Here is a 20,894-nt window from a genome sequence, read left to right on the forward strand (position 1 = left end):
CTGTGATTGGTGCGGTCACTATGGCCACCTCCTAGTACTGTACAGATGATGATTGGTGGTAGGGCTGCACGATATATCGCAAAAGCAATCGAATCGCGATTTTTGCAATATAGCGATACGGCCCCCAGGGAAAAATAAAAAAAACCTTCTGCTCACCTAGTCCCGGTCCCTGCAGATTCGTCTCCGTGCGCTCCGGAGTTTCCTCTCTTCTTAGTACAGGTAGTAGGACCTTTCCCTTTTCAGCCAATCACTAGCCGCAGTGGTGTCACGTGTCAAGCCAGTGATTGGCTGATGGGGAAAGGTCTTGTACTGCAGCAATACACTAGGTTTCCTGTGTCCCGCGGAAGATTTGAAATCCGCCCAGGAAACCCAGTGTATTGCTGCAGTACAAGAATGTGACAGGGGGGGATGTGACAGAAGGGGGGGGGGGGGGGAATGTGACAAGGGGGGGGGGGGGGAGAAGGTGACAAGGTGGGGGAGAAGGTGACAAGGTGGGGGAGAAGGTGACAAGGTGGGAGGAGAATGTGACAAGGTGGGGGGGGAATGTGACAAGGGGGGGAATGTGAAAAGGGGGGATGTGACAAGGGGGGATGTGACAGGGGAGGAGAATGTGACAAGGGGGGATGTGACAAGGGGGATGTGACAAGGGGGATGTGACAAGGGGGAGGAGAATGTGACAAGGGGGAGGAGAATGTGACAAGGGTGGGGGAGAATGTGACAAGGGTGGGGGAGAATGTGACAAGGGGGGATGTGACAGGGGAAGGATAATGTGATAATGGGGGGATGTGACAAGGGGGGGATGTGACGGGGAGGATATTGTGACGAGGGGGAGGATAATGTGACGAGGGGGAGGAGAATGTGACGAGGGGGAGGAGAATGTGACGAGGGGGAGGAGAATGTGAAGAGGGGGAGGAGAATGTGACAAGGGGGAGGAGAATGTGACAAGGGGGAGGAGAATGTGACAAGGGGGAGGAGATGTGAAATAGGCTGTGGGCATAAAATGGGTAGGTAGATGTGAAATTGAGTCGATTGGACATGAAATGAGGGGGGATTTCACCATTTTTTTATTATATCACATCGCATAAAGAAATCGCAATATTTAGGCCCAAAATCGCAATCGCACATTTTCCCCATATCGTGCAGCCCTAATTGGTGGTGTACGTTACACCACCGATCATCATCCTTATCCGGATTCCCTTTTCAGCCAATCACTGGCCGCAGCGGTGTCACGTGTCAAGCCAGTGATTGGCTGATGGGAAAAGGTCTTGTACTGCAGCAATACACTAGGTTTCCTGGGTCCCGCAGAAAATTTGAAATCCGCCCGGGAAACCCAGTGTATTGCTGCAGTAAAAGAATGTGACCGGGGGGATGTGACAGAAGGGAGGGGGGGGGGGATGTGACAGAAGGGGGGGGGGATGTGACAAGGGGGGGGGAATGTGACAAGGGGGGGAATGTGACAAGGTGGGGGAGAAGGTGACAAGGTGGGGGAGAAGGTGACAAGGTGGGAAATGTGACAAGGGGGGGGAATGGGACAAGGTGGGAGGAGAATGTGACAAGGTGGGAGGAGAATGTGACAAGGGGGGGGGGAATGTGACAAGGGGGGGGAATGAGACACGGGGGGGATGTGACAGGGGAGGAGAATGTGATGAGGGGGAGGAGAATGTGACAAGGGGGAGGATAATGTGACAAGGGGGAGGAGAATGTGACAAGGGGGAGGAGAATGGGATGGGGAGGAGAATGTGACGGGAGGGGGGGAGATGTGAAATAGGCGGTGGGCATAAAATGGGTAGGTAGATGTGAAATTGAGGCGATTGGACATGAAGTGGGGGGGATTTCACCATTTTTTTTATTATATCGCATCGCATATCGAAATCGCAATATTTAGGCCCAGAATCACAATTGCACATTTTCCCCATATCGTGCAGCCCTAATTGGTTGTGTACGTTACACCACCGATCATCATCCTTATCCGGATCATGGGGTCACACGTGACCCATGTGACCCGGAATCGCCGCAGATCGCTGGTGAGTATATACCGGCAAACTGTGGCGATCGCCGATATGGGGGGTCTCAGGATCCCCTCCAACGATGAGCCTGGATGCCTGCTGAATGATTTCAGCAGGCATCCCGGTCCGGTTCCCGACCGGCTAGCGGAGGGGACTGTAATTCCCACGCGCGTACCCATACGCCCTACGTCCTTAAGGACTCAGGATGCAGGGCGTATGCATACGCCCTGTTTCCTGAAGAGGTTAAAAAAAATATATATGTAAACAAAATATAAACAAATGTGGTATCACTGCATGCATAAATGTCTAAACTATAAAAATATAACATTACTTTAAAGGACATCTGTAGTGCATACATTCTACATAACCCTGTGCCCGGGCTACAAAAATAAACAAACTTTAACTCACCTTCCTACGTCTCCCTGGTACAGGCCTCACGGTACTCCGCTGCGGTCCTCTTGCAGCTTCCTGGGGACGATGTCACAGAGCCGTCAGCGTATCACCGGCCGCATCGATGTCCCGCCTTGGCCGGTGATAGGCATGACAATGTGCTCAGCCTATCACCGGCCGAGGCGGGACATTGCTGCGGCCGGTGATGTGCTGACGGCTCTGTGACGTCCCCGTCCCCAGGAAGCTGCAAGAGGACCGCAGTGGAGAACCGTGAGGCCGGTACCGGAGCAATGGGGGAACATAGGAAGGTGAGTTAAAGTTTCTTTTTGCAGCCCGGGCACAGGATTTTGTAAAAGTAATGCACTACAGATGTCCTTTAACCATAAAGGTCAATGGCGTATAGTCAAGAATTGCATATTTTTGTTCACTTTGTATATCCTAAAATATTTTATAAAAAGTTATCAAAAAGCCCCATCAAAACTACAAATCACAGTGCAAAAATTAACCCTCACACATCCCAGTTTGCAGAAAATCGCCACTGGGGACCCCCGTGATCTTGCACGCGACAGGACTCCCACGATCAGGCATCTTATCCCCTATCCTTTGGATAGGGGATAAGTTCGGCTTCACACTATGAAGTTCACCCGTTAATAAATGTATGTTATTATGTATTATTAACAGACGTTTAATAACGGGTGAATTAAGGGATGCTACAAAACATCCGTCATGTACCGGACGCTTTTACACCTCTGCCTACAGACTCCCACAGCCAGGACTACTACTACTCCCATCATGGAATAGACTTGTTTCCACGATGGGAGTAGTAAATCCCTAGCAGCGGGAGTCTGCAGACAGCTGGGGAGGCTACATTAGTGTTTGCACTACTACTCCCATCATGGAACAGACTCTATTACATGATGGGGGTTGTAGTACAGGGGCTGAGGGATTGATCGCACCGGGTTTCACATCTGACACCCGATGCGATCAGAAGTTATTAAGCAGGGAAGCGGGCGGCATGCTCCGCAACACTGCGATCACGATGTAGATCGCTATATATCTAGCCCCCTCCAGCGCAATAATAAAAATATGACCCCGCCAGACCATTTATAAGTATATATCTAGCCCCCACCAGAGCATACTGTGACCCCGCCAGCGCGTTTATAAGGATACATCTATACCCCCAGCCAGCGCATACTGTGACCCCGCCAGCGCATTTGTCCTCATTTTCTATTGCAGCGCTATGTGTGACAACCATACCTATCAAAACGTATTCAGCAGCCGCCCCGCCAGATGATCCTGACAGATATACTATTCATTCATAGCGCCGGCAGCTGTATATGTATATAGATGTGCTGGGGGGGGGCAGACATATAGTGTTATCTGCCCCCCACACCACCTCTATATACATATACAGCTGCCGGCGATATGAATGAATAGTATATCTGTCAGGATCATCGGCCGAGCGGCTGCTGGATGCGCTACTGACATATATATACTTGTCATATATAACGCTGTACAAATGCGCTATATGTGACAAATATATATGTCAGGAGCGCATCCAGCAGCCGCTCGGCCGATGATCTTGACAGATATGCAGCTGCCGCTCTTTGAATGAATTGTAAATCAGTCAGGATCATCGACCGAGCGGCTGCTGGATGCGCTCCTGACATATATACTTGTCATATATAGCGCATTTGTACAGCGTTATATATGACAAGTATATATGTCATAAGTCTTATGTAGAAGGGAAGATAATAAGGGTCCCTCTAATGCCCTAACAGATGATGCACACCCTTGGTGTAAAGTAAATTATATCCACAAAGAAAGTACACCAATTAGGTAAATGTATAAAACATAACTTTTACTTATAGATCAAAAACATAAAATAAGTCAAATATAAGGTTACTGCAATAACACCATCAGTGTGGGGGAATGGGGAAAAGGGTACAGGTGAATACCTAATCTTGATTACCTACAGTGGGCCCTTCCTAATATAGTGTGGATAGGGTAAGGGAATTAAAAGCAGATAGTGGTAGAACTCCATGAGTACGTCCTTGGTCCCGCTCCCGTGATATAACGCGGGGTCCCACAGTGACCCCGCATCATATCGCGGCGGGCCTGGCGTCATAGTGAAGCCGGGACCCGCCGCTAATAGCGTGCAGCACTGATCGCGGTGCCGCACGCTATTAACCCTTTAGCTGTGCGCTCAAAACTGAGCCACAGGGCTAAAAAGTGAAAGTAAAAAGTGTCGGTTAGCTCAGGGTGCTGTTCAGGATCGCTACGGTGAAATCGAGGCATCCCGAACAGCTGTACTACAGCAGTCCGATCGCCGATTGAATGCTTCAAGCCTGAGATCCAGGCTTGAGCAATCAATCGCCGAAAACCCTGATCAATGCATCCCTATGGAGATGCATTGAACACTGTTAAAGATCAGCAAATGCAATGTTATAGCCCCCTATGGGGGCAATAATATTGCAAAAGAAAAGTGTAAAAAAAATCATTAAGCCTTTAAAATATCCCTTCCCCTAATAAAAGTTTGTATCACCTGGCATTTCCAATAATAAAAAAAATAAATAAATAAATAAAAATAAAAAGTGTAAATAAAAACAAAAATAAACATATGTGGTATCGCCATGTGTAGAAATGTCCGAATTAAAAAAATATACCGTTAATTAAACCGCATGGTCAATGGCGTACGAGCAAAAAAATTCCAAAGTCCAAAATAGCTTTTTTTTGTCACTTTTTATATCATGAAAAGATAAATCAAAAGCGATCAAAAAGTCAGATCAATGCAAAAATGGTACCGACAAAAGCTTCAGATCAAGGCACAAAAAATAAGTCCTCACAGCGCCCTGAACACGGAAAAATAAAACAGTTATAGGGGTCAGAAGATGACAATTTTAAACGTATAAATTTTCCTGCATGTAGTTAGGATTTTTTTCTGAAGTAATACAAAATCTACACAAGTAGGGTATCATTTTAACCGTATGGACCTAGAGAATAAAGATAAGGTGTCATTTTTACCGAAAAATGTACTACGTAGAAACGGAAGCCCCCAAAAGTTACAAAATGGCTGTATTTTTTCAATTTTGTCGCACAATGATTTTTTTTCCTGTTTCGCCGTAGATTTTTGGGTAAAATATCATTACAAAGTAGAATTGGTGGCGCAAAAAATAAGCCATAATACAGATTTTTAGGTGCAAAATCTAAAGAGTTATGATATTTTAACCCCTTAAGGACTCAGGGTTTTTCCGTTTTTGCACTTGCGTTTTTTCCTCCTTAAATCATAACCCTTTCAATTTTCCACCTAAAAATCCATATTATGGCTTATTTTTTGCGTCGCCAATTCTACTTTGCAGTGACAGTCATTTTACCCAAAAATGCACGGCGAAACGGAAAAAATCATTGTGCGACAAAATCGGGAAAAAAAACGCCATTTTGTCATTTTGGGGGCTTCCGTTTCTACGCAGTGCATATTTCGGTAAAAATGACACCTTATCATTATTCTGTAGGTCCATACGGTTAAAATGATACCCTACTTATATAGGTTTGATTTTGTCGCACTTCTGGAAAAAATCATAACTACATGCAGGAAAATTTATACGTTTAAAAATGTCATCTTCTGACCCCTCTAACTTTTTTTATTTTTCCACATACAGGACTCATTTTTTGCGCCGTGATCTGAAGTTTTTATTGGTATGATTTTTGTTTTGATCGGACTTTTTGATCACTTTTTATTCATTTTTTAATGGTATAAAAAGTGACCAAAATACGCTTTTTTGGACTTTGGAATTTTTTTGCGCGTACGCCATTGACCGTACGGTTTAATTAATGATATATTTTTATAGTTCGGACATTTACGCACGCGGCGATACCACATGTTTATTTATTTATTTTTTTTACACTGTTTTATTTTTTTTATGGGAAAAGGGGGGTGATTCAAACTTTTATTAGGGAAGGGGTTAAATGACCTTTATTAACACTTTATTTTTGCAGTGTTATAGGTCCCATAGGGACCTATAACACTGCACACACTGATCTTTTACACAGATCACAGGCGTGTATTAACACGCCTGTGATCAGTGTTATCGGCGCTTGACTGCTCCTGCCTGGATCTAAGGCACGGAGCAGTCATTCGCCTATCGGACACCGAGGAGGCAGGTAAGGGCCCTCCCGGTGTCCGGTCAGCTATTCGGGACGCCGCGGTGACAGCCCTACTGAGCAGCCTGGTCACTTTCACTTTAGAAGCGGCGGTCAACTTTGACCGCCGCTTCTAAAGGGTTAATACCGCACATTGCCGCGATCGTAAATATACGTCCTGTGTCGTTAAGGGGTTAAAGGTAAGGAGGAAAAAACGAAAGAGCAAAAACTGAAAAACGACCGGTCCTTAAGGGGGTTAAAACCCCCAAAAAGTTACAAAATGGTGTGGTGAAATGAGTCATGTCATTACAAAGTAGAATAGGTAGCGCAAAAAAAAAAAAAAAAACAAGCCCCCAAATTGGTCTGTAGGTGGAAAACTGAAAGGATTATGGGTTTTAGAAGGGGAGGAGGAAGAAACAAAAGTTAAAAAATTAAATATGGCCATGTCCTCAGGGGGTTAAAGTAGAATATGTCACGGAAAACTCTCAGAATCAGACTAAGTAAAAGCACCTCAGAGTTGTGAATGCAAAAAGCAACAAAAGGCGCAGCTGAGGCCTTGATCAGCCATTATGGAGGATTTCTGTTATTCTGCACCATTACAGTGGCAGAACCATTGACATTGTTCCATGGACAGCAGCTCCTTATAGAATATGCAACAGATTTGGACAGGGCCTGAAAATGCAAAATGGAAACCGTTAATAAAGGTTATAGTAACCTTATAGCCCAAAAAATATAACATTCTGTAGAAATATTCCCTTTTATGTCAGTACCTCACGTATATGAAGAATCGCCGCCATGACGCCACACGTGTTATTTTCCCGCCACTAACGTACCTGGCCCCGCCCCCCTCATAGAGGCGCCTTGTGGAGGGGGCGGGGCGTGCTCAGAGGAACGCGGCTACTGCACTAGGAGAGAAGACGCGGGAAGCGCTGCACAGGCAGGTGCGGTATTAATAGCGGGAAGTAGCAGTGTGAACTGGAAGAAGGGTTTTTTAGAGCTATATCCTGGATGTCTAGGAATGAGAAGGGGGTCTGACAAAAAAAAAAAAAAATCTATTTTATGCTGTTTATATAGGTGTTCTGGGACTTTTTGTCCCACAGGAGGAGTTGTAGGGTGATCTGACTGATGTGTACTATGTGCTGGGTCTGGGAATGACAAGGGCTTACATAGGAGGGCAGCAGTGACTACCTTGTTAGAAGAGTGGGGGCGCCATACCACCGCTGGGTTTTCATGTAGTTCGGCCCATCAGGCGATAGGACTGTCTATGGGGAGGTTTATCAAAACGTGCATAGGAAGAGTGTTGAAGTTGACTATAGCAACGATCAGATCAGATTGCTATCTACATTTTTCAGAGTCCTTGTATAAAAAAAAAAAATTGCTTGGGTGCTATGGGCAACTGCACCACTTTTCCTTTGCACAGGTTTTCATATATCTCCCCCTATATATTTACAAAACAGGCTGGGAATCTGTATCGTCATAGGAGACTTATCAAAACTTGTGCAGAGAAAAAGTTGACCAGTTACCTATAGCAACCAATCAGATTATTGACCCCCTAAGGACCAATCCTATTTTATTTTTGAGTTTTTGTTTTTTTCCTCCTCGCTTTCTAAAAATCATAACTTTTATATTTCCATCTACAGACCCATATAAGGGCTTGTTTTTTGTGTGTGACCAATTGTACTTTGTAATGAAACCTCTAATTTTACCAAAAAATTTACGGCGAACCCAATTAATAATTTTTTTTAGGGAAGAAATTTAAATGAAACCACAATTTTGCACACTTTGGAGGGTTTTGTTTTCACAATCTACACTTTACGACATGTGTTCTTTATTCTGTGGGTCAATATGATAAAAATGATACCCATGGCTAGATACTTTTCTATTTTTGTACCGCTTTAAAAAAAATTTAAAACTTTTTGTATAAAATCAGTAATATAAAATCGCCCTATTTTGACCACCTATAACTTTTTCATTTTTCCGTATAGGGGTGGTATGAGGGCTCCTTTTTTTCGCCGTCATCTGTACTTTTTATTGATACCACATTTGTATATATAAAACTTTTAGATCACTTATTTTATTTTTTTGGAATAAAATGTGGTGTGACAAAAATGTTTATAACATTAATGCTTTTTGGGGGTAAAATGCGGGGGAAGGGGCAATTTTTCTTTTTTATTGGGGGAGGGGATTTTTCCCATTTTTTTTTCATTTTTTTTTTCATTTTTTAAATTTTTCTACTTTTTAAAAACTTTTTTTTACACATATGTCCCCATAGGGGACTATGAATAGCAATCAATAGCTAATCAGTATTATCAGCGATCTTCTGCTTTGGTTTGCTCGATCTCAAACCAGAGCGGGAGACGGCCGTAGGCAGGTGAGGGGACCTCCGGCCGCCATTAAAGATGGTCCGATCCCTGCGGCAGTGCTGCGGGCCATCCGATCATCTATTTTAACTTGTGCATTGAAGCATATGCTGTGATCTGTATTGATCACGGCATCTGAGGGGTTAATGGCGGAAATCCGCGCGATTGCCGGCTATTACCGGCATGTCCCTGGCTGCTGATAGCACTGCACCAGGACATACATTTACATCCAAGGTTGTTAAGGGGTTAAAAATGAAAGATGCAATCTGGTTGTTATGGGCAACTGCACCACTATTCCTCTGCACAGATTTTGATAAATCTTAGGTTGCTTTCACACTATGTAATTTCTCCGTTTTAAAGTCCCGTTATAATGTTCCGTTAAGGAAACCCCTAAAACCGGCCGTTACAAAATCCCAGTCAAGTCTATGGGATTTTGTGATTAGCCGTTATGACATAACGGACATTATTTTGTGACGGGAGAAAATTAGTGCATGTGCCATTTTTTCTCCCGTCACAAAATGTGTTATTCATAATGGGCATTAACAGGTCATAACGGCTAATCACAAAATCCCATAGACTTGACTGGGATTTTGTAACGGCCGTATGGGATTTTGTAACCGCCACCGAATACAGAGGGTCCTGCGTATTGCCGCCGAATACAGAGAGTCCTTCAGCAGCGGATCCGCAGCAAAATACCCAGCAAAAGTCAGCTCGTCTGAACGTACCCTAAAGCATAGATCCCGAAGTCCGTGCACAGAATTTATCAAGAGCCGTGCTACTTTTGATAAATTACCGTATATGCGTATAAGACAACCCCCAACTTTTACAGTTTAAATATAGAGTTTGGGATATACTCGCCATATAAGACTACCCCTCCTACCGCGATGTACAGTACCACGTTAGGTTGGCAGTGCGGCCCCCACGTTAGGTTGGCAGTGCGGCCCCCACGTTAGGTTGGCAGTGCGGCCCCCACGTTAGGTTGGCAGTGCGGCCCCCATGTTAGGTGGGCAGTGCGGCCCCCACATTAGGTGGGCAGTGCGCCCCCCCCCCCCCCACATTAGGTGGGCAGTGCCCCCCAACAGACATACAGCTTCCAGCCATAAACGGTGTGTGGCTGGAGGCTGTATGTCTGTACTGGTCGGCCCCCACAGTGTACCGATCACCGCTCCTCCGGCCCGGGTCACCATCTACTGCTGTGGCCTATGGACCATAGCAGTAGGTGCCGGGACCGGGGAGCGGTGACCGGATCACTTAAGATAGCACAGCCGGTCACTCACCAGGCCCCGGCCGGCACGTCCTCCTGGTCCTGCGCTCCTCTGCCTCTATGGTTGTAGGCACGTGACGTCACGGACTTCCCATGCGTACAGCCATAGAGACGGAGGACCGAAGGAGGACACACGCCGCCGGAGAATGGTAAGTGACCGGCGGACATCCTTATGTCCCGAAAAGATTTTTCGGGACACAGGGATGTCCGGCATAGGAATACCTATGATTATCTGCCCGGCCGGCTCCCGTGTGTGGCTGCAGGCGGGGGCCGGCCAGAGCAGGTAAAAACTAATACTGTATACTAAAAACCAGGGGGCCTCCAGCTGTTGTGAAACTACAACTCTCAGCATTCCTGGACAGCCTTTGCCGTGCTGGTAGTTGTAGTTTCACAACAGCTGGAAGCCCCCTGGTTTTTAGTATAAAGTATTAGTTTTTACCTGCTCTGGCCGGCCCCCGCCTGCAGCCACACACGGGAGCCGGCCTGGGCAGATAATCATAGGTATTCCTATCCCGGACCTCAATACCCGGCGTATAAGACGACCCACGACTTTTCTGAAGAAAATTCAGGGTTAAAAAGTCATCCTATACGGTAGGCGCACAACAGACCAGCCTAACACTCTGTAGTTTGGTCTATATTGACACGGAACAAAGACAGCTTTGATAAATCTCCCCCAATGCTTCTCAATGTTTTTTTTTTTTTTTTGGTGACATTGTACTCTATATTAGTGGTAGTTTTTGTTGATACATGCAGCATTTTTGGTGAAAAAAAATCCAATACCTACTATGTGTAGGTTTGTGGGGTGCTTTTTTTGTGATAATACAGTGCTTCATTGGAGAAGGGGCTTATTTTATTTTTTTGTTACACACGTATATTTTTCCTGTTATACAATACTTCAGTATATCTGTACTGCAGCACAGCATTATTATCAGTATTACCTTACACTCAGCTGGCCTCCTGCTGCTGTGGCAACCATAGGGCAATTTTGAGGTCGATGATGGGGCACAGGGGGAGCCTCCCCCTGTCAATCCCAAAGAAGTCATGGTAAGTACTGACCACAGCATTTATTCAGTTAATGCTGCCGAGAACAGCATGATCTTGGTTTCTGCAGCTTGTGGCAGGCTCCGGGCTGTGATTGACAAATGGATCCTGCTACTGATCTCCTGCAGCGTGTCACAAACATCAAATTGCCATATTAACCATACAGTAGTATGTGCCTGCGATTACCTTGCATTTCAATTTCAGTGGCTGCCTGACCTGTTTGCGTGTAATATGTTACCTAGCCTTGGTCCCCTGTTGGTCTGCCGTAGATCCTGTTCTTCTCTGTGCTGTACATCCAAAGGCTGTCTGGGCATGCTGGGAGAGTTATAGTTTTGCAACATCTGGAGGGCTACAGTCTGGAGACCACTGTATAGTGCAACATCTGAAGGGGTTGGCATGTCCTGGGTGAGATTTATTATACAGCAAAAACAAAATGAAACAAAAATGTAGCCAGCACCTAGCCCAATACACAGATGCACGCTGCTGTGGCAAGTACAAGACATGTAAAAGAAAATGGCAGCAGCACACTTGGTCAACAAAATGGAGGCTCTTATTATACTTACTTGGCACTAGATTCTTACAGACTCTTGCACTTTATTTCCCTGTGTTTTACTGTGAGGCACTTTATTGTATGTTTACAAATGTGCAGCAGTGTATGTTTACCTTCCAGACTATATATCACTATCTGCCCTTGTTCATGTCTTTTATGGTGTTATAACCTGTGCCATACTGTTTTTTTTTTAATGTCTTTTAATCTAATATTTGTCTATTAAAGATTATTTCTTCTTTACTTTCCTTGGTTGCTGGTATCTTTTGGTTTGGAGTATTGAAAAACTACAACTCCCAGCATGCATGGTCTGACAGTGCATGCTGGAAGCTGTAGTTTTGCAACAACTGGAGGCACACTGGTTGTGAAACACTGTTTCCTAACTCAGTGTTTCCCAACCAGCTGTTGCAAAACTACAACTCCCAGCATGCACTGACAGACCATGCATGCTGGGAGTTGTAGTTTTGCAACAGTTGAAGGTTAGCAGGTTGAAGGTATGTACAGGGTACATTCACACGGGCAGGGGTTTACAGTGAGTTTCCCCGCTTAAAGTTTCAGCTACGGCTTGCCGCAAACCTCCGCCTGTGTGAATGTACCCTAAAAACACTACACTGCGTTTACACAAAATAAAGCGTAAAACACTACATATACACCTACCCCTACACAGTTACCCCCCCCATCCCCAATTAAAAAAAAATGTCTCTTACGGCAGTGTTTCCAAAACGGAGCCTCCAGCTGTTGCAAAATAACTCCCAGTATTGCCAGAGAGCCATTGACTGTCCAGGCATGCTGGGAGTTTTGCAACAGCTGGAGGCACTCTGGGGAACACTGCCGTAGGGTTACAGCGGTTCTGACATAAATACAAAAAAAAAAAAACTCATGTGACCCCATTTTGGAAACTACACCTCTCAGGGAATGTAACAAGCCTTAACACCCCACAGGTGTTTGACAAATGTTTGTTAAAGTTGGACATGAAAATGAAAAATTAGATTTTTTTTCTTTCACAAGGGGTAATAGGAAAAAAGCACCACAAATTTCGTAACCCCATTTCTTCTGAGTAAGAACATACTCCATATGTGGATGTAAAGTGCTCTGCGGGCGAACTACAATGCTCAGAAGAGGAGTGCCATTGGGCTTTAGGAGAGAGAATTTGGCTGGAATTGAAGGCCATGTGCGTTTACAAAGCCCCCATGGTGCCCGAACAGTACACCCACCCCCCACATGTGACCCCATTTTGGAAACCACACCTCTCAAGGAATATAATAAGGGGTGCAGTGAGCATTTATACCCCACAGGTGTCTGACAGATTTTTTTGAACAGTGGTCCGTGAAAATGAAAAATTTAATTTTCACAGACCACTGTTCCAAACATCTGTTAAGCGCCGATGGCGTGTAAATACTCACTGCACCCCTTATTAAATTCTGTGAGGGGTGTAGTTTCCAAAATGGGGTCACACGTGGGGGGGGGGGGGGTCCATTGTTCTGGTAGCACAGGGGTTTTGTAAACACACATGGCCCCAGACTTCCATTCCAATCAAATTTTCTCTCCAAAAGCACAATGGCACTCCTTCTCTTCTGAGCCCTGTAGTGCGCTCATAGAACACTTTACATCCACATATGGGGTATTTCCATACACAGGAGAAAAGCCCCCCAAAATTTGTAACACCATTCCTTATATTACCCCTTGTAAAAATGAAAAATTTGGGGTAACACCAGCATTTTAGTGAAAAAAAATAAAATTTTTCATTTTCACGTCCAACTTTAGTGAAAATCCGTCAAATACCTGTGGGGTGTTAAGGCTCACTGTACACCTTGTTATGTTCGTTAAGTTTTTATTTTTATTTTTTTGCTGTTTTGACACCACGGGGGCTTTCTAAATGAGACATGCCCCCTACAAACCATTTCAGCAGAATTCGCTTTTCTAAAAGCCCAATGTTGCTCTTTCCCTTCTGAGGCCTCTAGTGCACCTGCAAATCACTTTAAATCTACAAATGAGATATTTCTTTACTCAAGAGAAATGGGGTTATAAATTTTGGGGGACATTTTCAACATTTGCATTTTAGTGAAAAAATCTAATTTTTCATTTTCATGTCCCACTTTAATGAATGGGACTTTAACTTTAGTTCGTCATTCACTTGTTTGGTGTTAAGGCTCCTATACCCCTTGTCACGTTCCTTCAGGGGTATAGTTTCCCAAATAGTATGCCATGTGGGTGCTTTTTGCTGTTTTGGCACCCACAGCACTTTACATCCACATATGAGGTATTTCCTTACTCAAGAGAAATTAGGTTACACATTTTGTGCGACTTTTTCCTCCTTTCACCCCTTGTAAAAATAACAAAATATGGGTCTACAAGAACATGTTAGTGTAAAAAATGAAGATTTTTAATTTTCGCCTCCATTTTGCTGCTATTCCTGTGAAACACCTAAAGGGTTAACAAACTTTCTGAATGTCATTTTGAATACTTTGAGGGTGCAGTTTAGGGATCGACCGATATCGTTTTTTTTAGGGCCGATAGCCGATAACTTATACCGATATTCCGGTATAAGTTATTGGCTATTTATCCCCCCCCCCCCCCGCGACACCGCTGCAGATCATTGATTTAAAGCGGGTGCTTTAAATCAATGCACTGCAGTGGCTTTTGCGGTGCCATAGACCGCCGCCGCCACCCGCTTCTCTCCCCCTGCCTGTCCGGGGGTCCTGAGACCTATCACCGACCCGCCGCACCCCGACCGCCGCTCCCCCGACCCGCCGCACCGCCCCGGCCCCATTGCCTCCCCATCCCCAGTTTTATAATTACCGGTTCCCGGGGTCCACTCCACATCTGGCTCCGGTGGCGTCCTCCTGAACTGTCACTGTGCGCACTGACGATGACGTCGCGCACGTCACTGCGCACAGCGTAACGCAGGACGCAGCAGGAGCAAGAAGCAGCGTGGGCCCCGGGAACAGGTAATCCTAAAACCGGAGATGGGGGAGGCAATGGGGCCGGGGCGGTGCGGTGGGGGGTGCTACGCGGGGCGGGTCAGGGGGGGGGGGGGGCATTATCGGCTTATCGGCAAGGTAATTGCCGATACCGATAATGCCCAAAATCGGGATTATCGGCCGATAATATCGGCCATACTGATAATCGGTCGATCCCTAGTGCAGTTTTTTATATAATGGAGTCATTTATAGGGGATTTCTTACAGAAAGCCTCTCAAATCCACTTAAAACTTTACTGGACCCTGAAAAATTCAGAGAATTTTTTGTGAAAATTTGGAAAATTGCTGCTATACTTTGAAGTCCTCTAATGGGTTCATAAAGTAAAAACATGTCAACTTTATGATGCAAACATAAAGTAGACATATTGTATATGTGAATCAATATATAATTTCTTTGGGATGTCTATTTTCCTTACAAGAAGAGAGTTTCAAAGTTCGAAAAATACAAAATTTTCAAATTTTTCATGAAATTTTTTATTTTTTTTTTACCAAGAAATGATGCAAGTATTGACAAAAATTTACCACCAACATAAAGTAGAATATGTCACAAAAATCTTGGAATCAAATTCATAAGTTAAAACATCCCAGAGTTATTAATGCTTAAAGTGACAGTGGTCAGATTTGCAAAAAACGGCTGCGTCGTTAGGCTCGGTCCTAAAGGGGGTTAAAGGGCTTATCCACGATAAGGTGATTTTAGTACTTTCCTGCCTAACATTTATGGACTTGCTTGGGAAGGTTCTTTGCTAGCCTCAGCCTAACCCGTTTACTGTGTCCCCGCGAGCGCGATCAATCCCCACCGCTAGCGGGGTCCCTGTGCCCACTAGCGGTGTCAAATGTGCCCCCCGGGAGCACTACCATCACTGCTAGCGGGGTCCCTGTGCCCACTAGCGGTGTCAAATGTGCCCCCCCCCCCCCCCCGCGAGCGCTACCATCACCGCTAGCGGGGTCCCTGTGCCCACTAGCGGTGATGGTAGCGCTTGCGGGGGGGGGGGGGGGCACATTTGACTCCGCTAGTGGGCACAGGGACCTAGCGGGGTGGGGGGGGGGACAGGCGGTAATACCGTGATACCGCGATAGTAAAAAAAATACTGTGATATTAATTTTAGGCCATATCGCCCAGCACTATCTACTTTTCCCTCAAGAAAATCCACTTGTCCTGGTAGATAAAATAATTTCAACCAAAATAGTACGATCCACCCCACTAGACCACCAAGGATGGATATAAGATCCCTTTAGACACTGCTGTCAACTTAGACAGCGGTGATCTAATGGTTTAATAGCGGCCACGGCGATCGCAGCATGCCAGGCTATTAGCGGCGGGAGAGCTGTAGGTAGCTCCTTTTACACCTGAGGCAAGCCCCCCCCATCTGACCCCTATAACTACAATTTTTCCATATACAGGGATGTATGAGGGTAATCTTATGTGCCGTGATCTGTAGTTTTTATTGGAACCATTTATTATCAGAACTTTTATTAGGAAAGGGGCTTATTCACAAATATACGCACTTTTTAAAATATTTTAATCACTATTTTTTCAGTCTTCATAGGGACTTATATATGGAGTCTTTTGATTGGAAACCACTGAACAATGCTGTGTTACTGGGAGTGTTCTGCTTCTCTAGTTTGTGTGGTGCATTTTATTTACTCTAATTTATGTGTCAGAAAATGCTGGAAATTGCATTTAGTTACTAGATAACTACAACTCCCAGCATGCCCTGATGCAGCCTATGGTTCTGTGGGTGTTGCAGCATGTTGCACTGTATGGTAGTACAGTTAAGGTTATTGTGTAACATGCTGGGAGTTGTAGTTTTTGGTTCGCGTCAGCTGCAGAGCCATAGACTGTGTCAAGAAATACTGGGAATTACATTTAGTAACTACAACACCCAGCATCTCCTGATGCAGCCTATGGCTCTGCAGCTGACCCAAACGAAAACTACAACTCTCAGCTGGGAGTTGTAGTTTTGGTTCGGGCATGTTCGCGTGCATCTGTGGGGCTCTTGGTCGCCGGGCGAGTATGAAGGGGGGCGGGATTCTGGGGGTGCAATTTAGTGCGGGTGGCCAGAAACCACCAAAAAAAAATAAAAAATTAGCACAACTGGCAGCAGCACTTGTCAGTCCGCCCCTGTACAAAACATACATGCATAAACATATACATACACCGGCCACTGACCCCTATATTATACATTACATACATACATCATACATACAGACACATCATACATACATACATACATACACCCTCTGCTGCCCCCCCCATCATACATATCATACACACAGACAGACATCATACACAAATCACACATACACTCACACCATACATATACACCATACGTATGCACACATCATACATACACCTGCCGCTGCCCTCATCATACATTACATACATACAGACATCATACACACATCATATATACATAGACATCATACATACATATACATCATACATATGTACACATTATACATAAACCCGCCGCTGCCCTCCCCATCACACATACATACACAGACATCATACACACACAGAGACAGACATCATACACACATACACTCACACCATACATATACAGCATACATATGCACACATCATTCATACACCCGCCGCTGCCCCCCATCATACATACACACACACATACAAAGACATCATACACACATCATATGTACACTCACACCATACATATACACCATACATATGCACACATCATACACACACCCGCTGCTGCCCCCCCATCATACACTACATACACATCACACAGACATCATACACACACATCATACATACACCCGCCGCTGATACACCCCCACCCCCTAATTATACATTACATAGATATACAACCACCCTTCCCGCCGCCTGCATGCTCGGCCTCCTCACCTGAGCTTCACACCCCCCGCTCTACATTACACAAGAAGCAGGGGGAGAGCGAGGATGAACACGGCTCGGGACACAGATCCTCCCCTCCCCCACACACAGCTCTGTCCCCCTCCCCCTGCTCTGTCTCCACAGAACCTAATCTACCACGGAGAGGCTGCAAGTTTGCACGGGGAAAACACAGAGCGGGGGGGGGGGGGGGGAAGAGAGGACGCACTGCACGGGGCTGGGAAGGATTTCTGTGTGTGAAGGAGGACAGACTGCACTGCACGGGCTGGTTCGGAAATCTCACCTCACACTGGCACCTCAGGGGCTAAGAGCAGACTTGTGCGTGCGCAGCGCATGTCTGCAAATCTGCTCCCAGCTTCAATCACGAAGACAGGCAGGGGGGGGGTTCTCTGAGCAGCGGCCCCCGGCTACTGAAATTAGCTGGGGGCCGCCGCCCCCTCCATACACCCGAGTGCTGGTGTGAGGTGCAGACTTGCATCGGCTTCTGCGCCTCACACCGGCATTAAATTCACCTACTTCAACTACTTGTCCCGGGCGTCGGGGGATAGGATTTCCACATCCCTGCAGTCTCATGATTCCTAATTTGTAAGTGTGAGGCCAGTTTTCTCCCACACATCAGCCACCCCACCCATTGAAACACACCTGTGATCCTTTCCATGCAATAGACCAGTGTTTTCTGACCAGGGTTCCTCCAGCTGTTGCAGAACTACAATTCTTGCAGAATGATCTTCCTCCCACCCAGTGATTGCTCCACTCATTGAATCAAAGATAGGCTTCCTCTGAACACCTGACTAGTGATGTAATATCTCGGGCTGCACTGCAACCTGGGACAACAGTAATTTTATTCGCTGTTAAAAAAAATAAACATTGAGGAAAAAAAATCACACAAGAATTGCGAGACCACTATCAAACACAGGTACAGACACTATATTATGAACTATGCTAACTTTACAGACCCTGTAGCATAGGTTACCTAATGTAATGAATGGCCATCTGAGACACAATGTCATATGGTCATCAAAAAATTATCAAAAATGTGGACCATATCAAACAAATTATTTTATTTTAACATATAAAGGAATACATTTTGTTGAATAACAATGATAAAAACATATAAAGTAGTTATAATGGTACAACAACAATACTCAGGCAGAAGAGTGGAGGGTAGAGGCATATACATATATTATGCACCCACAAGGAGTGAACAAACAAGGGGCCGTTTATTGAGTCTGTGCATAGACATGGAGTCCCTCAAGGACAGGTATAAGGTAAGTAGTATACAATACAAAATCTGACAGTGGGTAATCCATAAATATGGACATAAATACTGTAACCTGGAAATGAAAGCAAGGTAATGACCACATCTATCCTATACAGTATTGGGTAGACCTCAGAAAATCAAAGGAAAAATAACAAGGTTGTGGAAAATCATGCGCCCTAGAGAGCAATTCCTCTTGTCTCCTACCCCAGGAGGTAAGAGGCATTGCTCTCTAGGGTGCATGATTTTCCACAACCTTGTTATAATCCATTTAAAGTACTGCATTGCCGCAGATCTGTATTGTGCGATCGCTGATGTCCTCCATTACCATCCAGTCCCTGGCTGCTGATAGCAGCTGGGACCTGCTGTCCATTAGGTGAGCATCGTTCCGATGCTTGCGTCCTGTACAGGAAGGATGTAAATGTACGTCCTGGTGTGCTAAGTCCCAGCGGATAAGGACGTATATTTACTTTCAATGCCCTTAAGGGGTTATACACAAGATGCGGTCTGTTTTGAAGCAAATCACAGAAATCCGCACTCACCACTTGATGCGAGTCTTGCTTTATTAGGAAATGTTCGGCAGGTACATAGGTCTTAGATGTGGGAGCGCCTCCATGGGAGGGTTTTAATTTCGTGTGACAAGCACACTTCATCTAGCCAACACTAGAGTGTTTCAGCGTTGGCTAGACAAAGTGTGTTTGTCACACGAAATAGTCAAGGTCCTATGGAAGCGCCCCTGCAGCTAAGAGCTATGTGCCTGCCGAACATCAACACCAATAAAGCAAGACTTGCATGAAGTGGGGAGTGCGGCTTTCTGTGATTTGATTCAAAATAGACTGTGCTGCTGGTGAACTATTTTACTGTACAGCACCACTACATCCAGAGTCATAGGCCCAGATTTATCAAACTGTTAGAGAAAAAATAGAGAGATTTCCCTACAGCGACCAATCACGACTCAGGTGGTGAGTAAAGTGCCAGATACTGTTTTTTGTCCCCCTCTTTGCGATCTATTAAACACAAGATGGCTTCAACAGAATATCTTTAATATTTCTCATATTAGCTTTTTTTTTTTTTTTTGCAGATTAAAAAATGGATTACGTAATTTGCCCGTATAATGCTGAGCACAAAGTCCATGGGACTGAGCTGAGGATGCACCTTCTGACCTGTCAGGTATTTCTTATTCTTGCTAGAGAACAATTATCTGTACAGTAAGTGATAAAACACAAATCAGAGCAGAGGTTAAAGGGTAGCTCCCACCATCACTTTTTTTTTTTCTGTCCCTGCCTATTACCCATCTATCCCTCCCTGCCTTAAATTTTTTTTTTTACATATTAAAAATGCTTTTTTGTCTGCCTGGTAGCGTGCTCACTACCAGACAGACTTCCCCAGCAGGCACGACGTCACTGATGCCTGCTGAGGCCGACACTTCCGCCCGTAGTTCACCTATACAGGGTGCCTCCAGCTGTTTCCCCACTGCAACTCCCAGCTTGCATTACATCTATTGGCTATCAGGGCATGCTGGGAGTTGTAGTGGGGAAACAACTGGAGGCACCCTGTATAAGTGAACACCGGAGCACATACCGCTCCTCGCCGCGCAACCCCCGGCCCCGTCGCGCTGCTCAACTCACTCCCCCTTAGTTCACCCAGAGTACCCCCTCCCCGCCGCGCAGCCCGCAACCCCCCCGGCCCCGCCGCTCCGCTCAACCCACTCCCCATCAGTTCACCTATTCAGTGTCCCTCCAGGCTTCCCCACTACAACTCCCAGGGCATGCTGGGAGTTGTAGTGGGGAAACTGGAGGCATACTGTATAGGTGAACAGTATACATAATACATGTATACATAATACAGTGAACATAATACTTTACCTTGCCCCCGAGCCTGTGCGCGTCCTCTTCCTTCAAAGCGCTCGCTCCCGCCTGTCTGATTGACAGGCGGGAGCGAGCACAGCAGTGATTGAATTTCGACTCGTTGCCAGTCTTCAACGAGTCGAAATTCAGTGGTGACGTCACTGCTGAATGCATTCGGCCACTAGGAGG

At 45.5% G+C, this 20,894-nt stretch overlaps 1 protein-coding gene across 2 annotated transcripts in view; it reads left to right on the forward strand.

Moving 5' to 3' along the window:
* Window positions 1-7,386: 7,386 nt before the first annotated feature.
* The window catches only part of LOC130358873 (gametocyte-specific factor 1-like), an 89,738-nt gene continuing 76,230 nt past the window's right edge, over window positions 7,387-20,894 (forward strand). Inside the window, exons 1-2 of one of the 2 annotated variants that reach the window (XM_056562783.1) lie at window positions 7,387-7,477; window positions 19,940-20,028. In XM_056562783.1, the coding sequence (XP_056418758.1) occupies window positions 19,948-20,028 (81 nt within the window). In that variant the 5' untranslated portion in view covers window positions 7,387-7,477; window positions 19,940-19,947. The remainder of the gene's footprint in view (window positions 7,478-19,939; window positions 20,029-20,894) is intronic. The other variant, XM_056562784.1, reaches the window with a different exon arrangement.

Source organism: Hyla sarda, chromosome 2 (assembly GCF_029499605.1).
Source record: "Hyla sarda isolate aHylSar1 chromosome 2, aHylSar1.hap1, whole genome shotgun sequence".
In the NCBI taxonomy this organism is placed as follows: Eukaryota; Metazoa; Chordata; class Amphibia; order Anura; family Hylidae; genus Hyla; species Hyla sarda.